At 42.3% G+C, this 20,850-nt stretch overlaps 2 protein-coding genes across 2 annotated transcripts; one reads left to right on the plus strand and one right to left on the minus strand.

Annotated features, from left to right (window-relative positions):
• Positions 1-1,251: 1,251 nt before the first annotated feature.
• Positions 1,252-13,822, minus strand: leng8 (leukocyte receptor cluster (LRC) member 8). The gene is made up of 15 exons (XM_080857941.1): positions 13,531-13,822; positions 11,707-11,845; positions 11,372-11,572; positions 11,079-11,153; positions 10,524-10,941; positions 10,116-10,287; positions 9,374-9,544; positions 9,023-9,259; positions 8,474-8,632; positions 8,010-8,301; positions 7,607-7,708; positions 7,451-7,519; positions 7,191-7,320; positions 6,678-6,885; positions 1,252-6,517 (listed from the first exon to the last, which is right to left on the minus strand). Exons 1-15 carry the CDS (start codon positions 13,569-13,571, stop codon positions 6,355-6,357), a joined length of 2,577 nt encoding a protein of 858 aa, XP_080714067.1. The 5' UTR covers positions 13,572-13,822; the 3' UTR covers positions 1,252-6,354.
• Positions 13,823-16,720: 2,898 nt separating this feature from the next.
• cdc42ep5 (CDC42 effector protein (Rho GTPase binding) 5) lies at positions 16,721-20,126 on the plus strand. Its single transcript, XM_080858377.1, has 2 exons — positions 16,721-16,850; positions 17,886-20,126. Exon 2 carries the CDS (start codon positions 17,891-17,893, stop codon positions 18,827-18,829), a length of 939 nt encoding a protein of 312 aa, XP_080714503.1. The 5' UTR covers positions 16,721-16,850; positions 17,886-17,890; the 3' UTR covers positions 18,830-20,126.
• The last annotated feature ends 724 nt before the right edge of the window (positions 20,127-20,850 follow it).

Consider the following 20,850-nt stretch of genomic DNA (forward strand, 5'->3'; position numbering starts at 1 on the left):
TTGATGTTTGTTGCCAAAAAGCTTTATTTTGGTCCCATCTGACAATATATATCTCGGTCCCATTAAAGTCTGACTTACATTTGACAAACTGTAGGCGCTTTAGTTTGTTGTTGATTGACAGCAGAGGCTTTTTTCTGGCAACCCTCCCAAACTATTTGTGGTGATGTAGGTGGCAGCTTATGGTAGTTTTGGAGACTCTCTGACCCCAAGACTCAACTAACATCTACAATTCTCCAGCTGTGATCCTTGGAGATTCTTTTGCCAGTCAAACCATCCTCCTCACAGTGAGTGGGGTCAGTGTACAGACACGTCCTATTCCAGGCTGTTTCTAAACTTCTTAATTATTTCCATGATAGTAGAAATGGGTATTTTCAACTGTTGTAGAGATTTTATTGTGTCTATTTCTTGATTTGTGCAGCTCAACAACATCACATCGCACATCGTCACTGTGTTCTTTGGTCTTTCCCATAGTGATGAATGACTAATGGAATTTGGCCTGTATCACCTCATATTTGTACTCCAGTGGAGTCATGGTTGACCTCTTAAGAGTTCCTTATCAAACAGGTGAACTTAAAAATGTAAAACATGACTGGAAATATTCTTCAGTTACATTTTATTTATAAGATTATTCTAGGGGTGCCAATAATTGTTGCACACATGTTTTGTGGAAAAATATTTATTTAGTCTGTTTTTTTTCTTTCAATAATTTTACTTCAATGAAAAGGTAAGATTTTTTGGAATATTTTGAGTGAAAGACCAAGAGGATAAACAGCAGACATATTTTGTATAGCCTGTTTTGCTCATATTCACTAGGGGTGCCAATAATTGTAGAGGGCACTGTAGATGACGGGTCTCCCATGGTCTACTGTTGCCCTCTAGTGGTTGCTATTATGGTCCTCCTTACAGGCTGACTCTTTGGACCACTTTCTATTGTAATAAATTGGGTTATTGCATTTCAGTTTTGTTTTCAAAATTTAGTAATATCCCATTTATACAATATCTCCTTACAACACCAGGACACAATGTTCCAAATTCAAATTTCCAGTACACCATCAATCCTTGATTTGTCCTTAGACCGGCCACCAAGCCCTATAATTTGGACAGGTTTCAATACGATCTAGCCAAACACGCACACCCTGTATCAGTAATGAGGGGTCCTTTATTACTCAAAGTTAGAATGTACACATCTCAATAAAAGGCATTAATGTACATCTGTGGTGTTGGATGCAATCACAAAGACAACACTAAATATGTTCTAAATTTCCTTTATTTCTTATTTTTGAGGAACGTAAGTACATATGTACAGTACATTAATATTTACAAAAAACAGCAGTAAGAAAAAATATCCAAATAAGGAGGAGGATCAAAGGAGTTAGACATACATGTTTCCCAGTGGGAATAAGAACATCCTCACGAGTTCCATGGAGTCAGCTGCAAGAGAAACGGGACCAAAGCAGCACAAATGCCATACTTACTACTGAGAGAATGTGCTAGTAGTACCAACATACAGTTCAGCAAAGACTACTCAACACATACTCCACAGAGTGGAAGGAGAGGAAGGGAAAGATGATAGCACACAGGCTCAAAAACAGCATAACAGCATGAAGACAGAGAAAGAATGAGGAGGTAACAGAAAGCAAGAAAGAGAAAGAAATGGGACGAAGAAAGGGACACGGACATTCACAAGACTAGGCATGCCAGTTAAGATGCTTGGCCAAAACCACTAAAAAAACACCGCGGAGCAGGAAAAAACTAAAAAAAAAGGGGGGGGGGGGGGGGGGGGCAAGGTGGAAGAATGGTGTTAAAACAGTGATGTGAGGGGCTGAAAGAAGCTCCACCTAAATCTTCAGGGAGGATCAGTGCTGTTAGTCAATGGTAGATGGATTAATTTCACCATGTTGACTGCAATAAATGGCATGAAAGAGAGAAATACAAAGGTACTGAATGTAAGCATTTCATCAAGTAAAACATAAAACTAAAAAACAGTGGGCAAGGCTGGGTAAGAACAGTGGGTCTGTTCCAAATGCATTAGAATTGTTTAGCTGGGGAGTGGAGGGGAGGGGGCAGACTGGGAGAGTTAATGTCACAGAGCACAATTACAGACAACCAACAACTACAGAAAAGAAATAAAAAGCTATATTTCTGACATTCTGCCAACATAAAATAAAGAGGAGCTTCTGAGTAATTAAATGTAGCTGATAATGATAAAAGGAAACATCATCACTTTAACATCTGTAGAGTTACTGCATGTCCAGATCCATTATGTTTCTAAAAAAACAAATCAATATATTAATGTATTCCTTAAACTTAAATATTTTAACATGTCTCAATTAAGCTAGTTACTGTATTAGCTAATGAAATAACAAGAAAAGCAAAATACTTGCACAAGGGCTGGGCAAAAAAAGAAAAGAAAAACAAACAATGGATGCAGATACTCCTGAACTAACAGTAAACCCTTTGTCAGATTGAAAGAAAACACACATTGGGAAATTAATAGATTTATAGTGAGAGTATTCCTTAGTTTAAATCAATGTCTTGAAGCTTCAGGTAAACAACAGTTGCTGGCTGTCTTGGTTACTGACTAGGATAATGTAGTGTTTTAGTTGGAAATGAGATAAAACACAACACAGACAGTTGATGGCTTACATTAACCAAAACTCAAATTTTCACATGCAGAGGCATTTATTAAATAGGCTGAAATCATGGCAGAGACATAAGCTGTTGGTGCAAGTCTTGTAGTGCCCACCGCTTTCTCCAGTTTTCACCGCATTCTCCCCTTAATTTCAGAACCTCCTTCGGCTCCCAAAATGCAGAAAACTGCAGAGACAGAACAATCTTGTAGTCAGTAAAATATCAGGGGAAATGGATGGGAGAGAGAAAAGAACACAGATAGAGAAAGGGTAGAAGCCATAGGAACAGAACACGGAGTACAACTATCTTTGCAATGCACTCAAATTTTAAATGTACAATGAAAACAAAGAAAAGAAAAACCGTGATCCTGCAAAGTTACACAAAAAAAATACCCCCAAATGAAACCAGGACGACTCCCAATGTGTATCATTGTGAGTTGTCTCATGGATAAAATGCCACCAAGGTAGGTAGGGACAGAAATAGTTCAAGTCTTTTCCAAACACATTCTCAAGCTAGGTATACATTTAGTTACTTATCAAGGAGTGATTTTTTTTCATTTCAGTGACTGGATCGCATCTGTGTAATTATCAAATGCATCTAGACAGAGAGAAACAACAGGAGGTGCTTGATTGGTAGCATTAAACCAAATCTTTCTCTTGCCAGTCTGTGAACCATACCTTAAAACTTAAAGCTTCTAAAGTTTGATGGATAATCAAGAATAAACAGATACCATGAGAGCCTCTATTAAACTAGAAAAAAGAAAGAGAAACGCTTACAGAAAAGATCAGGTATAGAATAACAACTGGAGTGATATGGACTGTGGAATGAATAAGTGGCATTACAGACCGGGGTGCGGGGTGACTGCTACTAAACAAAGCTAGCGTTTCCAAAGGACAAGAAAAAGATTTGGTTTATTTAGGAAAAACAATACTTTATTACAATCCCTGTAAAGAAAAGTTAGTCTGTTGGTGGCGTTATTTGCTAGGAGTGCTGCAGGTTGACCTCTAGTCAACATTATTCATGAGGGGCAGGATCAGCTTTGACTATTACCCTCACTGAGACCTGTCACATGAGTCATCTACAGGCTGCCTGGAGCCCTAGCGAGCACAATCTCTGATTGGTATGTCAGACCAGCAGCAGCTCAGCCATCTCTGTTCATCATTACTAACAATGAAACATAAAGCCTGAGATGAACCGTTTACAACAAGAGAGCAGCTGCGTCTGTGCTGACACACCAAAGCACAGATTCTTACTTCATTCTGCTTCACTCATACACTTACCCACTAAAAAAAAGGAAAAAAAAGTACAAATTAAAATACGAAAAGAAAGAAAATGTAAAGAAAAACTTTCTGTACACTATTTACACTTCTACAGCCTGTGGAGAGGGGTTTGCGACAGTCTGAATCTACGTGGCCAACAATGCTGTTGGCAACATGGCACTGAATGAAAGATGAACTATGCGTGGGAGACACATTTAAAGCTTCAGACCCAATTGACCAGCAGATTGTTTACAGCTTATTAACATTTTTAAAAGAAACACTGTCCAGAATTCACCAAAAATAATCTCAAATAAGCAATAGTCAAACCACTACAACCTTACTTCATGAGTAACTGACAAGATCAAAATGTATAATGTTGGATAACAACACTGTTGTCTTTACACACTCTCCTCTGAGCCTGACCCAGTCTACCCATTATTAATTCTGCATCCAGAGACAGATATTTTGGTGTCAGACTAGGTCCAATTATTCTGGTCTTCTGAATTAATCAATTTTACAAAATGCAAAAATGTATCAGGTTTTAATTTAGAAAATATTGTTTTAAGACTGGCAAGGGTTAATACTGCATTTTCCCTGTGGGCAACATTTAGACTCTGAAAACAGTTAAACATTTGATTAGAAATTCTGACAGTGTGCATATGCAAACGAGTTTAAAAACAGCACGAGCACATCAGAATACTTGCTGCGTCATCATCCATTCCTCTCTTTTCGGCCAGCAGAGTCCCTTTTCCTCTTACCAGACATGAACACGTGATCAGCCTTTGGACATGGGGGAGGTGTTATGTGTAGCAGCACAAACATACAAACCCAAAGCCTTCCAGCTTGTGCCTGGATCTGGAACAACCACCTTCTGGTTGAGTAGTGGCTTGGCGATGGACAGCAGCTACCGGCACCCGCACCAGGGGTGAACCACACCTGGGGCCATCTGGGTGATGGCAGGCTGGTAGCCTGGAGGCCGCCATCATGGAGAGCTGCGGCCGTCAACTGCCACTGGGAACTAACAGCAGCTGCCACTTCCGAAGGGGGGGCAAGTGGCATCCATCTTCTACGTGGGTGGAAAACTTGGGCTGCCATCTTAACGAGAGGGGTGGAGATAAGCCTGAACATACTGGCTAGGACTGTGGCCTACGACGACTTGCAGCAGGTCGAGGGTGGGTGAAGAACTGCTCCTAAATGATTGCGGCATTGGTAAGGGCTTTAAGCATAAGTGGCTGGGTGGCTGGGTGGCGGCGTGTGCGAGCATATGTACGGGGGGGAAGTTGTCCCCGTCACAAACGGCACACTTCATCCACAATTACAAAGTCAATGCCTAGCACCAGCTGTGTGACACGGCTACACTAGCTCACTTTAATTGGGGGAGTGTGAGGTGGATGAGCGAGTGATCAATACCAAATTTCCTCAAGCTGTGATCCCTGGTTAGAAAGGGACCTTTTTCTCATGTGGCGTGACTGGGTGGAGTAGAGGCTCTTGCACCAGGCATGGCATGGCCCACTAGCACCAGGGGCTAGCTTCAAGCCTCTTGGCTTTCTCAGTCAACAAAGAGCTTCACAGGGCAGAGGAATTGCGGGCGCGGGGGGGGGGGGGGGGTCACAGTGGAGGGGAGGGTGAGAAAAGACGATATCCCCCCCCCCACACCCCATCATGACATGGCGTTGGGTACCCTGCAGACATCCCTGACGGGGTGTGTTGGGCAGGTTAGGGCATACAAACCACCATCTTCTTCACACTGGCTCCTGGACTGCTGCTGGAGATCCCTGCAAGCACTGTGGGGCAAGAGTGTAAGTCTCTTTAGGCTGGACACATGAACCACATCGCCAACTGGAAACAGGACATGGATTTCACCAGAAATCTTCTCTTGAGCTTTCTTTCATTCTTTGAGATTTGGACGACTTTTGTCTTCTCTTGAGCTTTGAGGCTGCTGGCTTGAGGGGGGAAGAAAAAAACATGAGAACAAAACACTGTTAGCTTAGTGATAGTTTTGCTAGGAGGGCTGTGACCTGGGGGACCCTGAGACTGCCCTGCCTCTGGCTGCCTGTCTGCTGGGCTGCCCTCGTGTACAAGCTCTAAGACTAGGAGAACTTGAGTGTTCTTGAGTGCATGGGCCTATGCTATGCTCGTCAGTCTGAGTTTGCGTGGGTCACTGTGAGTATATGAAGTCACTGCTGTCAGGGAGTGTCCTATGATTCCTCTTAGCAATAATGAAGGTGTCTGATGTATCTAAGATGTTGGCAGGTGAGAGCTAGGTTTTGTCTATACCAGTCTAACAAAGATGGTGAAGAGTCTGTCTAACCATAGCTGTGTGTGTACGTGTGTGAGACTACGTCCCTCCAGGCTTAGGCAGTGCTGAACTAGGTCCCTTTTATAGCCTTGCGATCTCTTCTTGTGAAAGCGCTCTTATTCCCCCCCTCCTTCCCAGGATCCCATTCCCCAAAAGCCCCCTAGATCAGGAAGCAGCCACACAGGGAAAACTGGCTTTGCAGTCTATCATAGTGGGGTCAGAGAGTAGGTAAGACACCCCAAGACTCGTCAGAAAGGCCTGGCATGTGTCTAAAGAATCAAAGGCCAGGCTAGACTGGACATACTCCACCGGTACTGTGGGTCTGAATCTGTAGAAAAGAAAAAACAGGGGAAGAGGAGGGGGTTGAGAGAGGACAAGAAAGAAAAGTTTAGCCTTCGAGGATTATGAGCATTTCCAAAACCAGTACAAATATGGTAATTTTAATCCAGTAGTTTTGAGTAGAATCAGATAATCCTTGCTTCACTCACGATTTGAGTATGGCTATGAGTGCCAGCTTCCTCTCTCTTTCTAAAAACTTGTCGATGAGGTAGGGCGCCATGCGCGGGGCTTTCCGGTAGAGCAGGAAGAAGCGGTGGTAGTTTCCTAGGGCCCAGGCAGCACGGAGCGCTAGAGCATGAGACACATAAGAGTCCTCTCGTAGAGCAGGGGTCAGGGTCACCAGTTCAGTCGTCAGGTCTGAGGGTCAAACACACATCATAAAATTAAAGGATGTGAAAATTACACTCAAAACCTCACAAATGGAGGCTGAACATTTGTAAGACAAGGTTTTTTTTTCTAGTGACCAAGCAGTCAGAATGGCCTTTCTTGTATGAGGTATATTCGCAATAGGATGACCAAAGCACAACAAACTGTTTGCTGGGAAATCCCCAAATGCTCCATTAACCTTTCCAGAAACTGTGAGCTAAGTTGAGGAAAACTGCGACAACTTGAAATCCACAAAAGTAAGAGCCGGTATTTAGCCAACGGTGTGACCTGCATACCTCCAGAGTTTCTTGTGAAGATATAGTAGAGCAGGCGGTAGGCAGTGAACTCGCCCAGGTTCTCCGAAGGGCAGTCCTTGTAGAGAGCCTTCAGCTGCGTCTGGCACTGGTTGAACTCCTCGTGGTCACCCTTATGAGGAAGAACAGTACACGCATTAGCACCCCCCTTCAAAAATGACTCACTGGCCCAGTACCCCATCTGTCTGTTTGTATTTTAGATGTATCCTGGCTTGAGAGAGTTGGTTTCTGATCAGACCTACCTTCTCGAGGGCGATGCGGGCGTGGGTTTCGTAGACCTCGACAGTGAAGTCTGTTCTCACACCCTGAACCTAAAGGCAGACAGAACCATGAGTAAGACATGAGGAGGTGCATTAAGGGACGTAGATGAGGCTGACTGTGTGAAGCAGGAGACTCACTGTGAGGTCCTGTCGAATGGACTTCATCTGTTCACAGGCATACTGGTAATCCTGTTTAGTCTTCCAGTGGGCTTTTACTGCAGGCAAAGACCTTCTCAGAACCTGAAGAGGAAAACACAACATGATCATTACAAAAGAGGGAAGAAAGGCTTCAATTTTTTTTGGTTATGATAAATAAAAAGAACAAAGGTGACAAGGGCTCTGAATTAAAGTCAAACACCTACTATGTGCCTATTTGTATTCCCTTAGCTCAAGCAAATTACAAAATATGCACACTACCACCCCTTCAAACTTTGTATGTCGTTTCACATACATTGTGGTTACAAATCTATGACTTATCTGTCTCAGACAACTAACTAAACCACACTGACGCTGGCCATGACGTGTCCAGCTCGTGACTTACCGACACAGGTCTGACTGTAGAGGGGTCTGGGGCGCAGGTGAGGCGCAGGTAGATTTTGGTGATGTCCTGGCAGGTGCCAACAATGGGGCAGTCCTCCCAGCTGAGTCCCTCCTGTGTGGCGTTGGGCATATCTATGGAGTTGATGTTCAAAACCAGGGGCTCTGAGCGCAGTTTGGATTGGAAGCGTGCTGCACGGCTCTGCTTCTTGGCCTCCCGCATGGGGTCATGGAAGTCAAGGCCAGCGTTCCCACCTTTCCGCTTCTTGCCCATCCCAGCGGATTCATCATGGTTTCTGGGAAGAGAAATAGATGGCAGTAGGTTTTTTTTTTTTGTATTTAACTTGTGGAAAAGTCATGGCCTAAAATTGGGAAAAAGATTAGGGGCACAATTTTACACCCCAAACAAACCATGTGAAATCATTTAAGATATAATTCATCCAACATGGCTTCAGCACAAGTTCTTACCTCCTTCCTCTGTTTGCTCTCCCTCCTCTTCCTCTTCCTCTATCCCCACCTCGGCCTCGATCCCGATCATTTCCGCGACCTCGCCCACCTTTCTGGTTCCGGCGGGAGATTTGCGGCCGGTCGCTGGAAAAGCTGCTGTCAGACTGGGAATCTGAGTCACTAAGGGGAGAGGACGCAAGACACATTCACAAATGTGTAAGTGTCCCGGACAGCTTCGCAATACACAACACAAATCTAGTTATTAGCCTATCTGACGTTAAGAACATATCCATATTGGGTTCCAATTGAACTGTGCCTAAATACTAAAAAGATCCTATTCCTTCTACTCTTCAATAAGAGACATTGACATACTTTTTAACCACATCAGTTGGCGACCGTGTTGATCTTTATTTACATTAAGTTGATCTGAATTACAAAGTTGTACCCAACCATATACACATACATGATGACCATCTCCTAAACCATAAGCATTGCTACTGGTTGAGCAAGTCAGTCTAGAATCACAGAATAAGGAATATAGTTGAGTTTCCCCCTCTCTTCCTAACTTACCTGCGTCTGCGTCGGTCTACCCTGTCTCGGTCACGATGGCGACCATGTGCTGGGGAGGGCGACCGGGAGGAGGAGCCCGAGGAGCTAGAGGAGGGGCTTCTCTGTGTGAACACATTCCTGTAGTGCCCCAGGCGGGCTGCGGCCCCACGACCTCGTGTGGCTCCACCTCTGCCCATGGACATGTCCTGGTTGCGCTGAGGGGTCACGGCCTCCCAGCGGGACTGCTTGGTCTTCAGCCTGCCAGAGAAAGACAATACAGCAATTCAACAAACAAAAAAGAACAAAACAATGAAAAATAATAAAGTCCCATAACAATGAATGGGAACAGCCAATGTTGTGGAGGGGACTCACTCTGGCAGTGGCTCTCTGGTCCAGTCAATAGTGTAGGCTGAGCCGTCCTGCAGGCGATTCTGCAGCACCTCCTTCAGTGTTCTCTCAGTGCGGTCCTTGTCCTCCTCGGACTCACAGGCAGTGAAGCAGCGCTGCACGTACTCCTTCATAGCCTGGGGCCAGTCCTGAGGCCTTCAGAGGGACAAGAAAGAAGTTTCAAAACCTGCCCTAAAAACACTTCTGCTAAAAAGACATTCTGCTGTCTTTTGTCAGATGTCTCTCCACTACGATACCAAATGTGTGACAACTGATGAGTTAGAATAAAAAGATCACTGAACTAAACTCTCAGCTTGTGCCGATCATGAATCACGCATGATTTTTTGTGATTACATAAACCTCATCAACTGAATTGTGTCCAGATAACAAACCCCCTGGTCCCTTTATGACACAGCAAGAGGATATCTGTGTGAGCAGCATAATCTTGGTTCTTGTGCAGCAGGTTATGACAAGAAAACAGACCTGCTGATGTCTAAGTTTTGATTTCAGGACAAGGTTTGTACTGTTGGCAGACATGCTTGATCTGAATAGAACTGCATATTGTACCCTTTTCATTTTTAAAAGAGAAGGGCTGGCCTGACAACAGTGAACAGACATGTTAGAAGTCTGGGCTTGAAAAGTTGTTTCTGCTTGCCTTTACTCCTTCAAGTGGAAAGAAATCCAAAACACATCTCCTAATCTCACTACAGCTTCTGCACACACCCACCCTTTCTGAACACCTCCTGCAGCTGTGGCAGTGACTGCAGTAGAGACTGACGCAACCGTTCCCGTGGCGGCAGCCAACGCCGGGTCTTGTTCCCCTGCCGGGAAGTTCTGATCGGTCAAAGCGTATGGGCGTTTTTGAATGTTGAACTTAACTGCTCCAGCTCCAGGAGACTCTGCAGACAAAAGAGCGGGGATGTTAACCACAGCACACAAGAGACTACAACCCAGTAATCAAGTGAAGTATGTGCATTCTTTTCACACCAAGTAAGGTTAAACTAGTAATCAACATAAGACTATGTTTACCATGAAACCACCCAGGAAAGAAAACCTACTCCCTACAACAACTGATACCTAGCATTTTAAGTCCATTATTATTATTCCATGTTTCATGTTTTATATCAATACTCACGTTTCATTCGCTGCCAGAGTGGCTGTCCTCCTTTGACGACATTATTAAGATTGTTGGGCTTCTTGGCTCCTTCACCCCTCCCTGCACCTCCATAAGGTCCTGTTTGGGGGGCCTGCTGCTGTGTGTTTGGCTGGGAGGCCTGGTAGCCCTGGCCCTGGTAGCCCTGGCCATAGCGAGGCTGGTTGTGGTTGTAGTTCCCTTGGTAGGGCATGGCTCCATTGGAATTGTAAGGGGACTGGGACGGTGGTTGAGGGTACTGGGAGTTGGGGGGAGGGGGGGCAGTAGGGGGTGGAGGGGGAGGGGGCTGGTCTGAGGTGGTAGGGCTTTGAGGAGGGGGCTGGGGGGCAGAGGGCAGAGGGGGTTGGGGCTGGGAAGGGTAACTGGAAGACTGGTCCTCCATCATGGGCATGGCAGCAGGCTTGTGTAGACAAAGGAACAAGGAAAAGGAAATGAGCAAACCGTTAACATGGAGAGCATGTGAACTTTGAAATCATATTGTATGTCTTCCATTACAAGAACCAGTTAAGATACTGATGCTAAAGAACTAACTGTTACCTGTCCTGTTGGGGTAGTGGGTGGCTGGTACGGCCCGGGAACACCATACTGACCTTGAGGATAACCTCCACCATACTGAAGAAAGGAAAGCACAGACATTTCGAATACAGTTCTGAATCAAATGGAGAGTCATCTGATTTATGTGATTTAATTCTTCGGATGTAAAAGCTACCAAGTTAGGATTCTTAAGAACACTGACTGAAAATACAGGACTATTAGCAAATTAAACCAGAACATGATTTTTGGCAAACAGGGAAATAACCATAATCATTAAGATATGTGCACACACTTACCGGAGCCATGGGAGGGTAGTAATAGTTGTATGGGTATGTATACCCGCCGTACTGCTGCTGCTGCTGCTGCTGCTGCTGGTTCTGTTGGTACCACTGGAAATACTGTTGCTGCTGTTGTTGCTGATGTTGTTGTTGCTGCTGCTGCTGCTGCTGCTGCTGAAGTGCAGCTGGATCAGTTGCAGAGGGCTGATACTGCCCAGCCTAAAACACACCAAACATAACACAAAAGTCAGCCTAGACATTGACAGCTTAGATATAGGAACTAGAAGATTAAACAAACCAACATGAACCACAATGAATATGACAAAAAACATCGAAACCATTGGTTCCCTCACCTGTATGTTGGGGCGGTTTGCCAGAGGGGCTTTAGTTGTTTTCTGGCTCTTACTGATGGAGGCCAGGGCCTGCCTGGCCTTCTCCCACTCTGGGTTTTCATGTACAGGGGTGTCTGTGCCTGGGGCACCAGAAAATGGCCTAAACAGTGGCAGAAAACAGGGTTTACAAAAATCTACATTCTAATCTACAAGGCATTGTACAAACTGAAAAAGCAATATCAAGTAAGAAATTCTGTAAATCTGCCCTTCAATCATGTAGCAGTGTACATGACCGACTATTTAAATGCTTCATTAGCATCAGACAAAGCTGGTGATAAATTTGTATGTGAAATATGATGTGCCTTTATAACTGCGTTGCTAATTTCACATCATTCTGATGCCATAGTACTTTACCAGTGTTCCTAGCCAGGTTGTATACATTTACTTTCAATGTTAGTGAGCCAAAATGAGATCTGTAGTACCAACTAGACTGGTACAGCTAGTAGTACCAACTAAGCTAATGAGGTACTCTGTTTCTTTCCTGGATATATATGAAAATTCTGGTGAACTCACAGTATTGGAAAGGTCTTTGTTATTATTATTATATTGACATAGAATTTGGTAGTCAGGAAAAGGTTACTTATGTGCTACAGACAACATAAAGTGTAGTCTGAAAATGTTTAAATTAATTCACCACTTGGATTATACAAAAAATAATGATTAAATGAATCTTAATCAGTAATGAAAAAACATGATCCTCCATATTAGTTTTCCTATCACTTGAAAAATGGTGAACACATCAATGCATTGGCATGTGAATGGGACAAAATCATGTGCATAACTAGGCCCCCCTTGTTCAAAAAGACTGGGGAGGCAGGTTTACATTCTGTTTAATGGGCCAGCCTGGTATGTGCTTGGTACCCCCACCCAATGATACACATTCATGTCCACGAGATTTTGACGTGAGATTCACAAGATTCGGACATGATCTATGGTGGTTTGTAATAAGTTGTGCCTTTAGTTAAGATATGACTAAAACACTTAAATGAAGAGGAAATGTGAAAGCACAACTGTACATCAAATAGACTAGTTAACGTTAAAATAGAACACATGAAGTGTCCCTATAGGTAGCCAACTATGAATTATTTAAAATTGTAGATGTATAGTTTCTACTTATCAAAAGGAAGTTTTAACTTAGCTGTCAAAAAGTAAGCTTCGTATGGACCTTAATTAATACGATAAATGAATTCTAAACGACTCCGCTCATTTATCCTATGAATTACAGGCGTTATATTGCTTAGTTTACGTAATCTGCTTAAACAAAACAAGACGCCATAGGGACAAAGTACACTTAACAAGGTCAACACCGACGTAACGCCATTACCCTAAACGAGGTAACTAATGCTAGAGATATTTCTGTAACGTAAGTACAAATTCCTTAGCAAGCTAGCGTTAGCAACATGCACTCCCTAACGTTATTCCGTTTCCTTCATAACATAAATTACGTGACTAGCACTTACTTTAGTAACGTATTTACGACGCAATTAGTTGTTTTTTGAAGAAAATACGAAGGTTATATTAGCCATGAGTAACAGGCCCTAGCATTTACAGTTGGTAATGACCGACAAACATGGCAAACTGTTATAGCAGGATGTCTAGCGTAATAAGCTAACGTTAGCTTGTAATGACGTTACATTGCAAGCCATTTTAACGTTGAACTCCAGGTATGTGTCTTACCCTTAGCTGCCTTTTAACTATGAAACACTGCATGTGACGTTAATGTGGTCAGTTTTACACTAGTATAACTAAATACCACCAAACATGAACAAAATGCGGGGGTCATACCAGTTAGCTGGAGGTGCTGACTGCGTTGTATTCGCCGCCATTTCGCCACTAGCAAGTTAGCTAACTAGCCAGTTAGCTTGCTAAACCTAGCACTTGAGCTTTTCAGTCTGACGACCTAAAAAACAAACTGCACTTGAGACAGCTTATCTTTGAGTTTATCGAGTTAACCAAAACCTATGGGGGTATAGAATTCCTATATATAATCGACTCCGTTACTGTTTATCCGAGTGATGCCATCTTCTGAGCTCTTTTCGGGACGTAAACACAGAGGAAGATAGCTCTACAGCTTCGAATAACTGCACCGTGAACAAAATGGTCGCTAAACGTGACGAGGAGCTTCGAGATCACTGTATCGAGGGTGCCTGTGGGCGTTCCTATCGATGGTTCCCACCGCCCCATCCAATGCTAGAACGGTTTTATTGTAGGAAAGATAGAATGTTGTTTTATGTTTCAAAGTAAACAGTTGGCAAGATCTGAAAGTATCTTTATGATGAGATTGGTTTTTTTTGCCATTCGTTGTAGTGTGGTAGTACCAAGGCAGAGGTATTTTAAAACTTCTCGCTCGGGTTTGAGTGGAGTAGTCGTCACTGAATTAAAACATTTTGGCTAGGCTTAGAATCTCTTCGAAACTAGCAAAACAATTTGCAAGTTGCCAAAGTGATATTCATGAAAAATAAAATCACAAAATGACGTAAAATCATAATTAAAAACACGCACTAGGCTACATGACAGTCATGTGAGTAAATATATTTTTGCATTAGAGATATGAGGCAAACTGCAATGACGACCAGTTAGGCCAGCTATAGTTTTGGTCCAGATATTTGGTTCCAGTAGCCTAACTACACCATCGCACTAGATATCATAACTTTGATTGACTTATTGATGCACAGCACACACCTTTTGCAACAGCCGTGCAACTTTCTAACAATTATTACTCCCATGTTTTTAACCCAAGAATCAGACTCCTCACGGACTCCCCTACAAATTAGTATTTATAGCCTACGTAATCAATCAAACCTTATTTATACGGCGCATTTCATACCAGGAAGTCACACAATGTGCATCACAGAAGGAGGGGGGGGGGGGATTTTTAGAGATAAATAAACAGAAAACTATTACATCGGTGACATGCGATATTAAAGAGGTAGACATGTCTTAAGTGCATGTTTAAAGGTTTGCACCGTTTTAGCCATTCTAGGTATTATTGCAGAGCAGCCTATAAAGGCTGGGGGCATAGAAACTAAAAGCTGCTTTCTTTGTCCTGGCTTTTGGAACTGTTAGAAGTTCAGTGCCAGAAGACCTCAGGGATTTACTGGGTGTGTACCTAGAGAGCATGTCTGTTATATATTTAGGTGCATGGCTATGGAGTGATTTATAGGGTATGAAATCTATTCTGAAACTAACCAGTGCAGTGATTTTGATACCGGTGTGATGTGCACCCTCTGTCTTGTTTTAATGAGAACTTGTGCTGCTGCTTTCTGTATTGTTTGTAACTGACTAATGTTTTTTTTTGGTAACACATTTGCTGATTATGAATCCAAATGCACATGTATCCATTCAAATTATTTGAAAATACATCCCCTTCAGTAAAATTAAGTTTTAGGTTATGTCAGATGTCAATTTAACAATTCTAACCATGACAAGTCTATTATTTTGTATTGTATGAAAGAATAGAAGGTTAACAAAGGTAAGAAGAGGTCCTGGCCTACAACACATAGTATATGGTTAAGGCACTGCCATATACTCCATGGCATCTCTTAGCAATTTTTTGGTTGGCATAGAGGTACAGTGATTGGCGTCGCTGCCTTCTAAGCGGTTGACCTTCCGTCCTGACCATGGCAAGATGTCTTTGTAAGTTGCCTTGAACAAAAGCGTCTAATAAATACCTGATCCTTTACCAAATGCATGATAAAGAAAACAAGTACGTTACCCCCTCTGTGGTCACAGCCATCTGAACAGTATCCTCAATGCATCGGCAGTGATAAAGAAAGCTTGATGTACTGCATGTAACATAACTAGTAGTTTTAGATCAAGAATGGCTTGTGCTATTCATTGCATCTGAGTTCTTATTGAGCCCTTACTGTGCTTTCGTAATAAGTCAATAATACACTCTCTGTTCCTTTGTTTGGTGTTAATCTGTATGTTTATTGTATGATTAAAATAGAGGATTATTCACACCAGATGACGTTTGTCACACACACAATACATACTTTTCTGCCTCAACCCCAATCCCCACACCAGCCTGTTTCCTGTCCAAACTCTCACAGCTGTAGACCCACTTCCAGGATGTATGTCTTAACTCAAATTAAATTCCTTAACTTTGGGCTATATAGATGACATAGGACCCAAAACAAAAAAATACAGAACAGAATTATACATCAATAAGACAGAGAAAAAAAAGACAGACTGAGTGAGTTTGTGTGCATGTGTGTAAAAGAGTGAGAGAAGGGGTGGGGGTTGGGGGGTATCCTATATAGTTTTTGGCTGCTTTAACATATGGGAATACAAGGAATACTCTTGGTTCCCTTTCTGTCTTGATGAAAGCTAGTCAACATTAAATGTTTATCTTAAAGCTTCACCCTTTTCATTCCATAATTTCACTCCAGTTCATTCTTTTTGTAGTCACCTAACTAACCCTTGGCATATGTGTGCTGTCCTGTCCTAATTTACATATTTCCATCCTTTATCATTGTCTGAGAAGTAGAAAAATGTCCTAGTGACTCCTGCCAACTGAGAAGAACGCAGAGGAGGCAGTTAAAAAGTTAGAAGAAAAGATTTCGAATATTAGTTTGAGTAAAAGGTAAAATACAGACCTACACATAACAGTGTTTACCCATATAAATGGTTGTACAGGAGAGCAATGTTGACAGACAGCGTTCCATACTATGACGTTATTTGTAGTTGGTAAAGAACGCGTGCAATAAAAAGCAGACGGCGCATTCTTTTTAGTGTGAAAGAAAAGGGTAAGGCTAAACTTATTTCTTAAGCATAAACAATCCAGCCATGAATGCTGTTTCAGGAAGAAGAGAACTATGGACGTTATGGTAGGCTTGATAAATTCGAATCGGTCGTTTTGCCTTGCAGTAAACATCTGCCGTCTACTCTGGCAGCCTAGCCTACGTAGTACTCTTTCCCTCACTCCCTAGGAAAGGCGCGTCACTTCCTTGCCCATCCCAGTGGGGAAAAAAAAGAAATATTAGAAAGAAGCAAACGACGTTTGGAAAGAGCGAGAAAAGAACGTAAAGATAGGGTGAGAAGGCCAGATGAAAAGCAGGATAGATAGGAGGGCGGAAGCGAATCACAAACATAAACACATACAAGTAAGTTATTTTATTTGGCTTTTGAAAAAATCCTTTCTGAAAGTTTACCAAAGAGGTCAACTTCTTTCAATATTTCTCTTTTCCACTGTCGTCTTTCCGAGGGGACAGGCTGTAGCATTAATGCTGCAGATTCGCAGCATAAGATATGGGAGGGTGTGGGAGAGGGAATATTCGAATAAGGAGAAGCTTGCCTAAATTTGGTCTAACTTTAAAATAATAATAATAATAAATGTAGCCAGCGATATCTTTGTAAATACGGTTGGGTTCTTATCTTCTTAAACAGCCACCACCATAGCGAAATGAAAATATTCCACTTGAAACAGAAAGCCTAAAGGTTTAATTCCAGTTGTTGTCCCCGACGATTATGTTTCCAGCTGTTGCTGTTGATTTCTTTCTCAGGTAGCCAAGGTTCACTAAAATGGCGAATTCAGTAGGCTAGTTCATTTAGTTGCACTCAGGTCTTAGACTAGGCGATATAATGATAACTTTTTTCTATCTTAAATGTAACGAGAGCAGAAAAAGTTTTTTTTGCATCTAAAGTTTTGACAGTGGCTGGCAGTTAAGAGGCCGCATTCGACGTGCTTTAAATTGAAACCATACTCCTACTTATTTACCGTGTTATCACTGATTTAATCACACATGTATGCATCGTTTTATTTTATAACGACCCACTAAGAGCGCTTTCATATGGTTCCCTTGAAACTGTAGACGCTGATGCGCCTTTCACCCCTGGGGAAAGGTTTCAGAAGTATGTGCTGGCGTTGCACGCATATGTTTCACTTACAAGTCTGAGCATGGCAGCAGCGAACAGCGCAATTCGTTTCTCACACTTCTTGCGCAACTCTGATCTTAATTTTCATGTGCGTGTGTTTGGTTTATGAGCTGCCAGCCCAAGTGATCTTTTTTGGATGTTTTCTCTGAATTCTCTGTATCAAAAACTCAAAGCAATTGGGCCTCATGTAAAATATTTACTGTACCAAGCTGTCAAATGATGCTCAACCAATCTCCTTCCCTCTCCTTCTCTTGTGAACACAGTTACCATGCCTCTCCATAAGTCTGCACGGGCGCGCTTAGACCCTACCATGATATCCGCCCCACTTGGGGATTTCCGCCACACCATGCACATTGGTCGGGGTGGTGATGCTTTTGGAGATACTTCCTTTCTTGCCACCCAAGGCACCGCCTCAGCAGACTCCTCCAGCCCTGTCCCAGAATCTACAGGGGCAACAACTGACTCTGAGGCACTTCTGAACCATGATTCACCAGATGGTAATTTAAACACCCCAGATTCATCCAAGCTACAGCACTCAGAGTCTGTGTCGTCATTTGACCTGGACCTGGATCTGGGACCCTCCATCATGGGGGATGTTCTGGGAGTGATGGATGGGTTGAGTTTTGACTCCAATTGGACTACAGTCAACAATGGAGATGAGCAGGATGTCTTCAGTCCCAGCCAAGGCACCCTGGATATGGAGATGGCTGGAGTGGAGTCGACTTTAAACTCAAAGAACGAAGTGAACGAGAAGAAGAGGATGGAGGGTGCAGATGGAGAAGAAAATGGAGAGAATGGCCTGGATCAGTTAAACGATGAAAATGGATGGAAGGTAAAAGGCCTCAAGCCCAAAGTGAGGTTCAGCGATAAAAGGGAAGAGATCATTGGTCAGTTGGATGAAGGAGACAGCCAGGAGGTGGAAGGTGAGGAGATGGAGTGCCCCAGCCCCACAGAAGTGGAGCATGAGGAAGATGGCAAGGTGTCTCCTGAGAAGGTGTCAGGAGAAGCAGAGTCTGCCAATCACAGAGCTGAATCCCCACCGAGCTCCACCTCATCTCTCAGTTCCGAATATGAGGGAGTTGCCCCATTGGATAGAAGGAGGGAAAATGAGCAGCATTCAGAGACAGATTCGGAAGAGGAAGGAGGAGTTGACGGCCAGCGTGGTTACACATTCGAGGATGAGTTTGATGATGAGATCGGCCTGTAAAATGTGAGGAGTTGATATCACAGGACCCAATCAGATAGGAGATAGAGTAAGATCTCTGATGGGTTGTCAATCATGTACAGTATACTTGTCTAAACAACAAATTGCAAGAAAGGGAGATTTAACCAAAAGCTTAGTTGAAAGTTCTCTGACACAGCAGCAATAACATTTAAAAAAATCATAACACTAAGTTTACAAACCAGTCTCTCCATAAACAGGATCTTCAGCATCTGAACAACTGAGAAAATACATGGTATATTCAGGTTATTCCAGTTACTAAACATTAGATACATCAGCTGTTCTTTTTTCTCTTGTGTAGTTATTGGAGCAGACATATCAATACAAAATGATAAAAGTCTTACCTGTTGTTTTTAGAAAATTGTGAAAGATTATAAATTCTCAGAGGGCAGTTTTGGGGCACTTTAGTTTCTTTCAGTGAACTGGAAGTTTCATGATCAATGCGCAGTGGAAAATACATGTTTAACAATTTAAACCATTCCAAACCAATAAAGATGCCTTAATAGTATTATAGTCATAGCATTTAAACCAAAGGTTAGTCTAGTTCTACAGAAAAGAAAACGCATAATAATCATGTATAGTTTTATAGTATGCTATATTTGGTGCCTTGAAAAATGTTTTTTTTTTTTTCTGTATTCTCCCATACTCTCTATTTTTGTACGGAAAGTTGCCTTGGTATATTGTACAAAGTGTGTGATGTGACAGAGTCCACCATTTAAAAGATGGATGCAGAGGGTAAAACTTTCTCATAATAGCAGGAATTCTTTCTTGTGATGCTGGAATGCTCTTGGGACATACCTGTGGGGCACTATAGGATAAACCTGTGTACATTCCTAGTGATTTACTTTGTCTTTAAAAACATAACCTTCATGGGTGAAATATGCTTTAATTGTGCTGAAAAGTTATTTTTAGTCATATGTTGTTTAGAGAGCAGTTTTATCCAAGTACATATCATTTTGGAAACTGTGAATGGTTTACACAATTGAACCTTCTGGTGCGTATTGGCTCTGAAAGCGATCATTGTGACTCACCCTGAATCATCACTTTTATGCGAATGTAGTGTGTCGAGCTGTACAGAGGCTTTTGTATGACCCCTCACCTCTCCCTAAAATCTGTACAAAACTTAGCCATTTTTAAGACAGTAAAACTGTTTAGCTTGGGTTCATAGTGTGAAGTCAGATCAGGGCTTTGGTAACAATGTTAATATAAAATGTTATTTAATTTTTTTTTCCATTATATTGGCTAAATGGTGAGACTGTATTGTGTGTAAAGCTATGGCAAGGCTCTGTGTTGTTTAAAGCTATATTCTTGGTAACTTACCTAAACTTGTGATCTTCTAAGATCTGCTGGTTACATAAATAAATCTTTCTTGCTTCATTGCTATAACCATCTGTTTCCACATCCTTTTCAAGTTTATTTAAGATACAGTATAATCCATAGCGGTTTGCAAAAGTATCCAACCCCCATGAAAGTCAATACCATTTCCAGTTTTATTAAAGAAACTTCCACATATTTTCCCAAACAGTATTTTCACTGCAAACAATTATGCGTTAGTGTATTTCTTAAGGCTAAATAACGTATTTAAAACAAATAAATATAAATCAACTTCAAACTTAAATAATCTGTTTGCTTGGTAAAAAGCCCCTTTGCTGCAGTAACAGCCTTAAGTCCTTTGAAGCGAATCAGCCCCAGCTTTGCACATTTGTTCTGCAGCGTTTTCCACCATTTGTCTTTTGAACATGTTCATCGGATGCAGGTCCTGGACTGTACTGCCAAAGATTCTCAGTAGGATGTATGATCAGGGCTTAGAATATTTACTTTACTGTTTTTGAGCCACTCCAGTGTTGGTTAGGGATTGTGTCTTGGGTAATTGTCCTACTGGTAGGTAATCCCTCTCTTAAGCTTCAGTTATACAACAGACTGCTTCAGGTTTTATTGTTATATTATATACAGCTCTCCATTCATTCTCCAACAATTCTAAAAAGTTTCCCAGATCCTGCAGATGA

Source organism: Sprattus sprattus (assembly GCF_963457725.1).
Source record: "Sprattus sprattus genome assembly, chromosome: 19".
Taxonomy (NCBI): domain Eukaryota; kingdom Metazoa; phylum Chordata; class Actinopteri; order Clupeiformes; family Clupeidae; genus Sprattus; species Sprattus sprattus.

Bases quoted from the DNA above. Each gene is read 5' to 3' on its own strand.
- cdc42ep5 (XM_080858377.1), top strand. From the start codon at position 17,891: ATGCCTCTCCATAAGTCTGCACGGGCGCGCTTAGACCCTACCATGATA.
- leng8 (XM_080857941.1), bottom strand. From the start codon at position 13,571: ATGGCGGCGAATACAACGCAGTCAGCACCTCCAGCTAACTG. The intron at 6,886-7,190 runs GTATGCAGGTCA...TTTGACCCTCAG, and splicing joins CTTCACAAGAAACTCTGGAG to ACCTGACGACTGAACTGGTG. The intron at 6,518-6,677 runs GTGAGTGAAGCA...TCTTTTCTACAG, and splicing joins CTCATAGCCATACTCAAATC to ATTCAGACCCACAGTACCGG.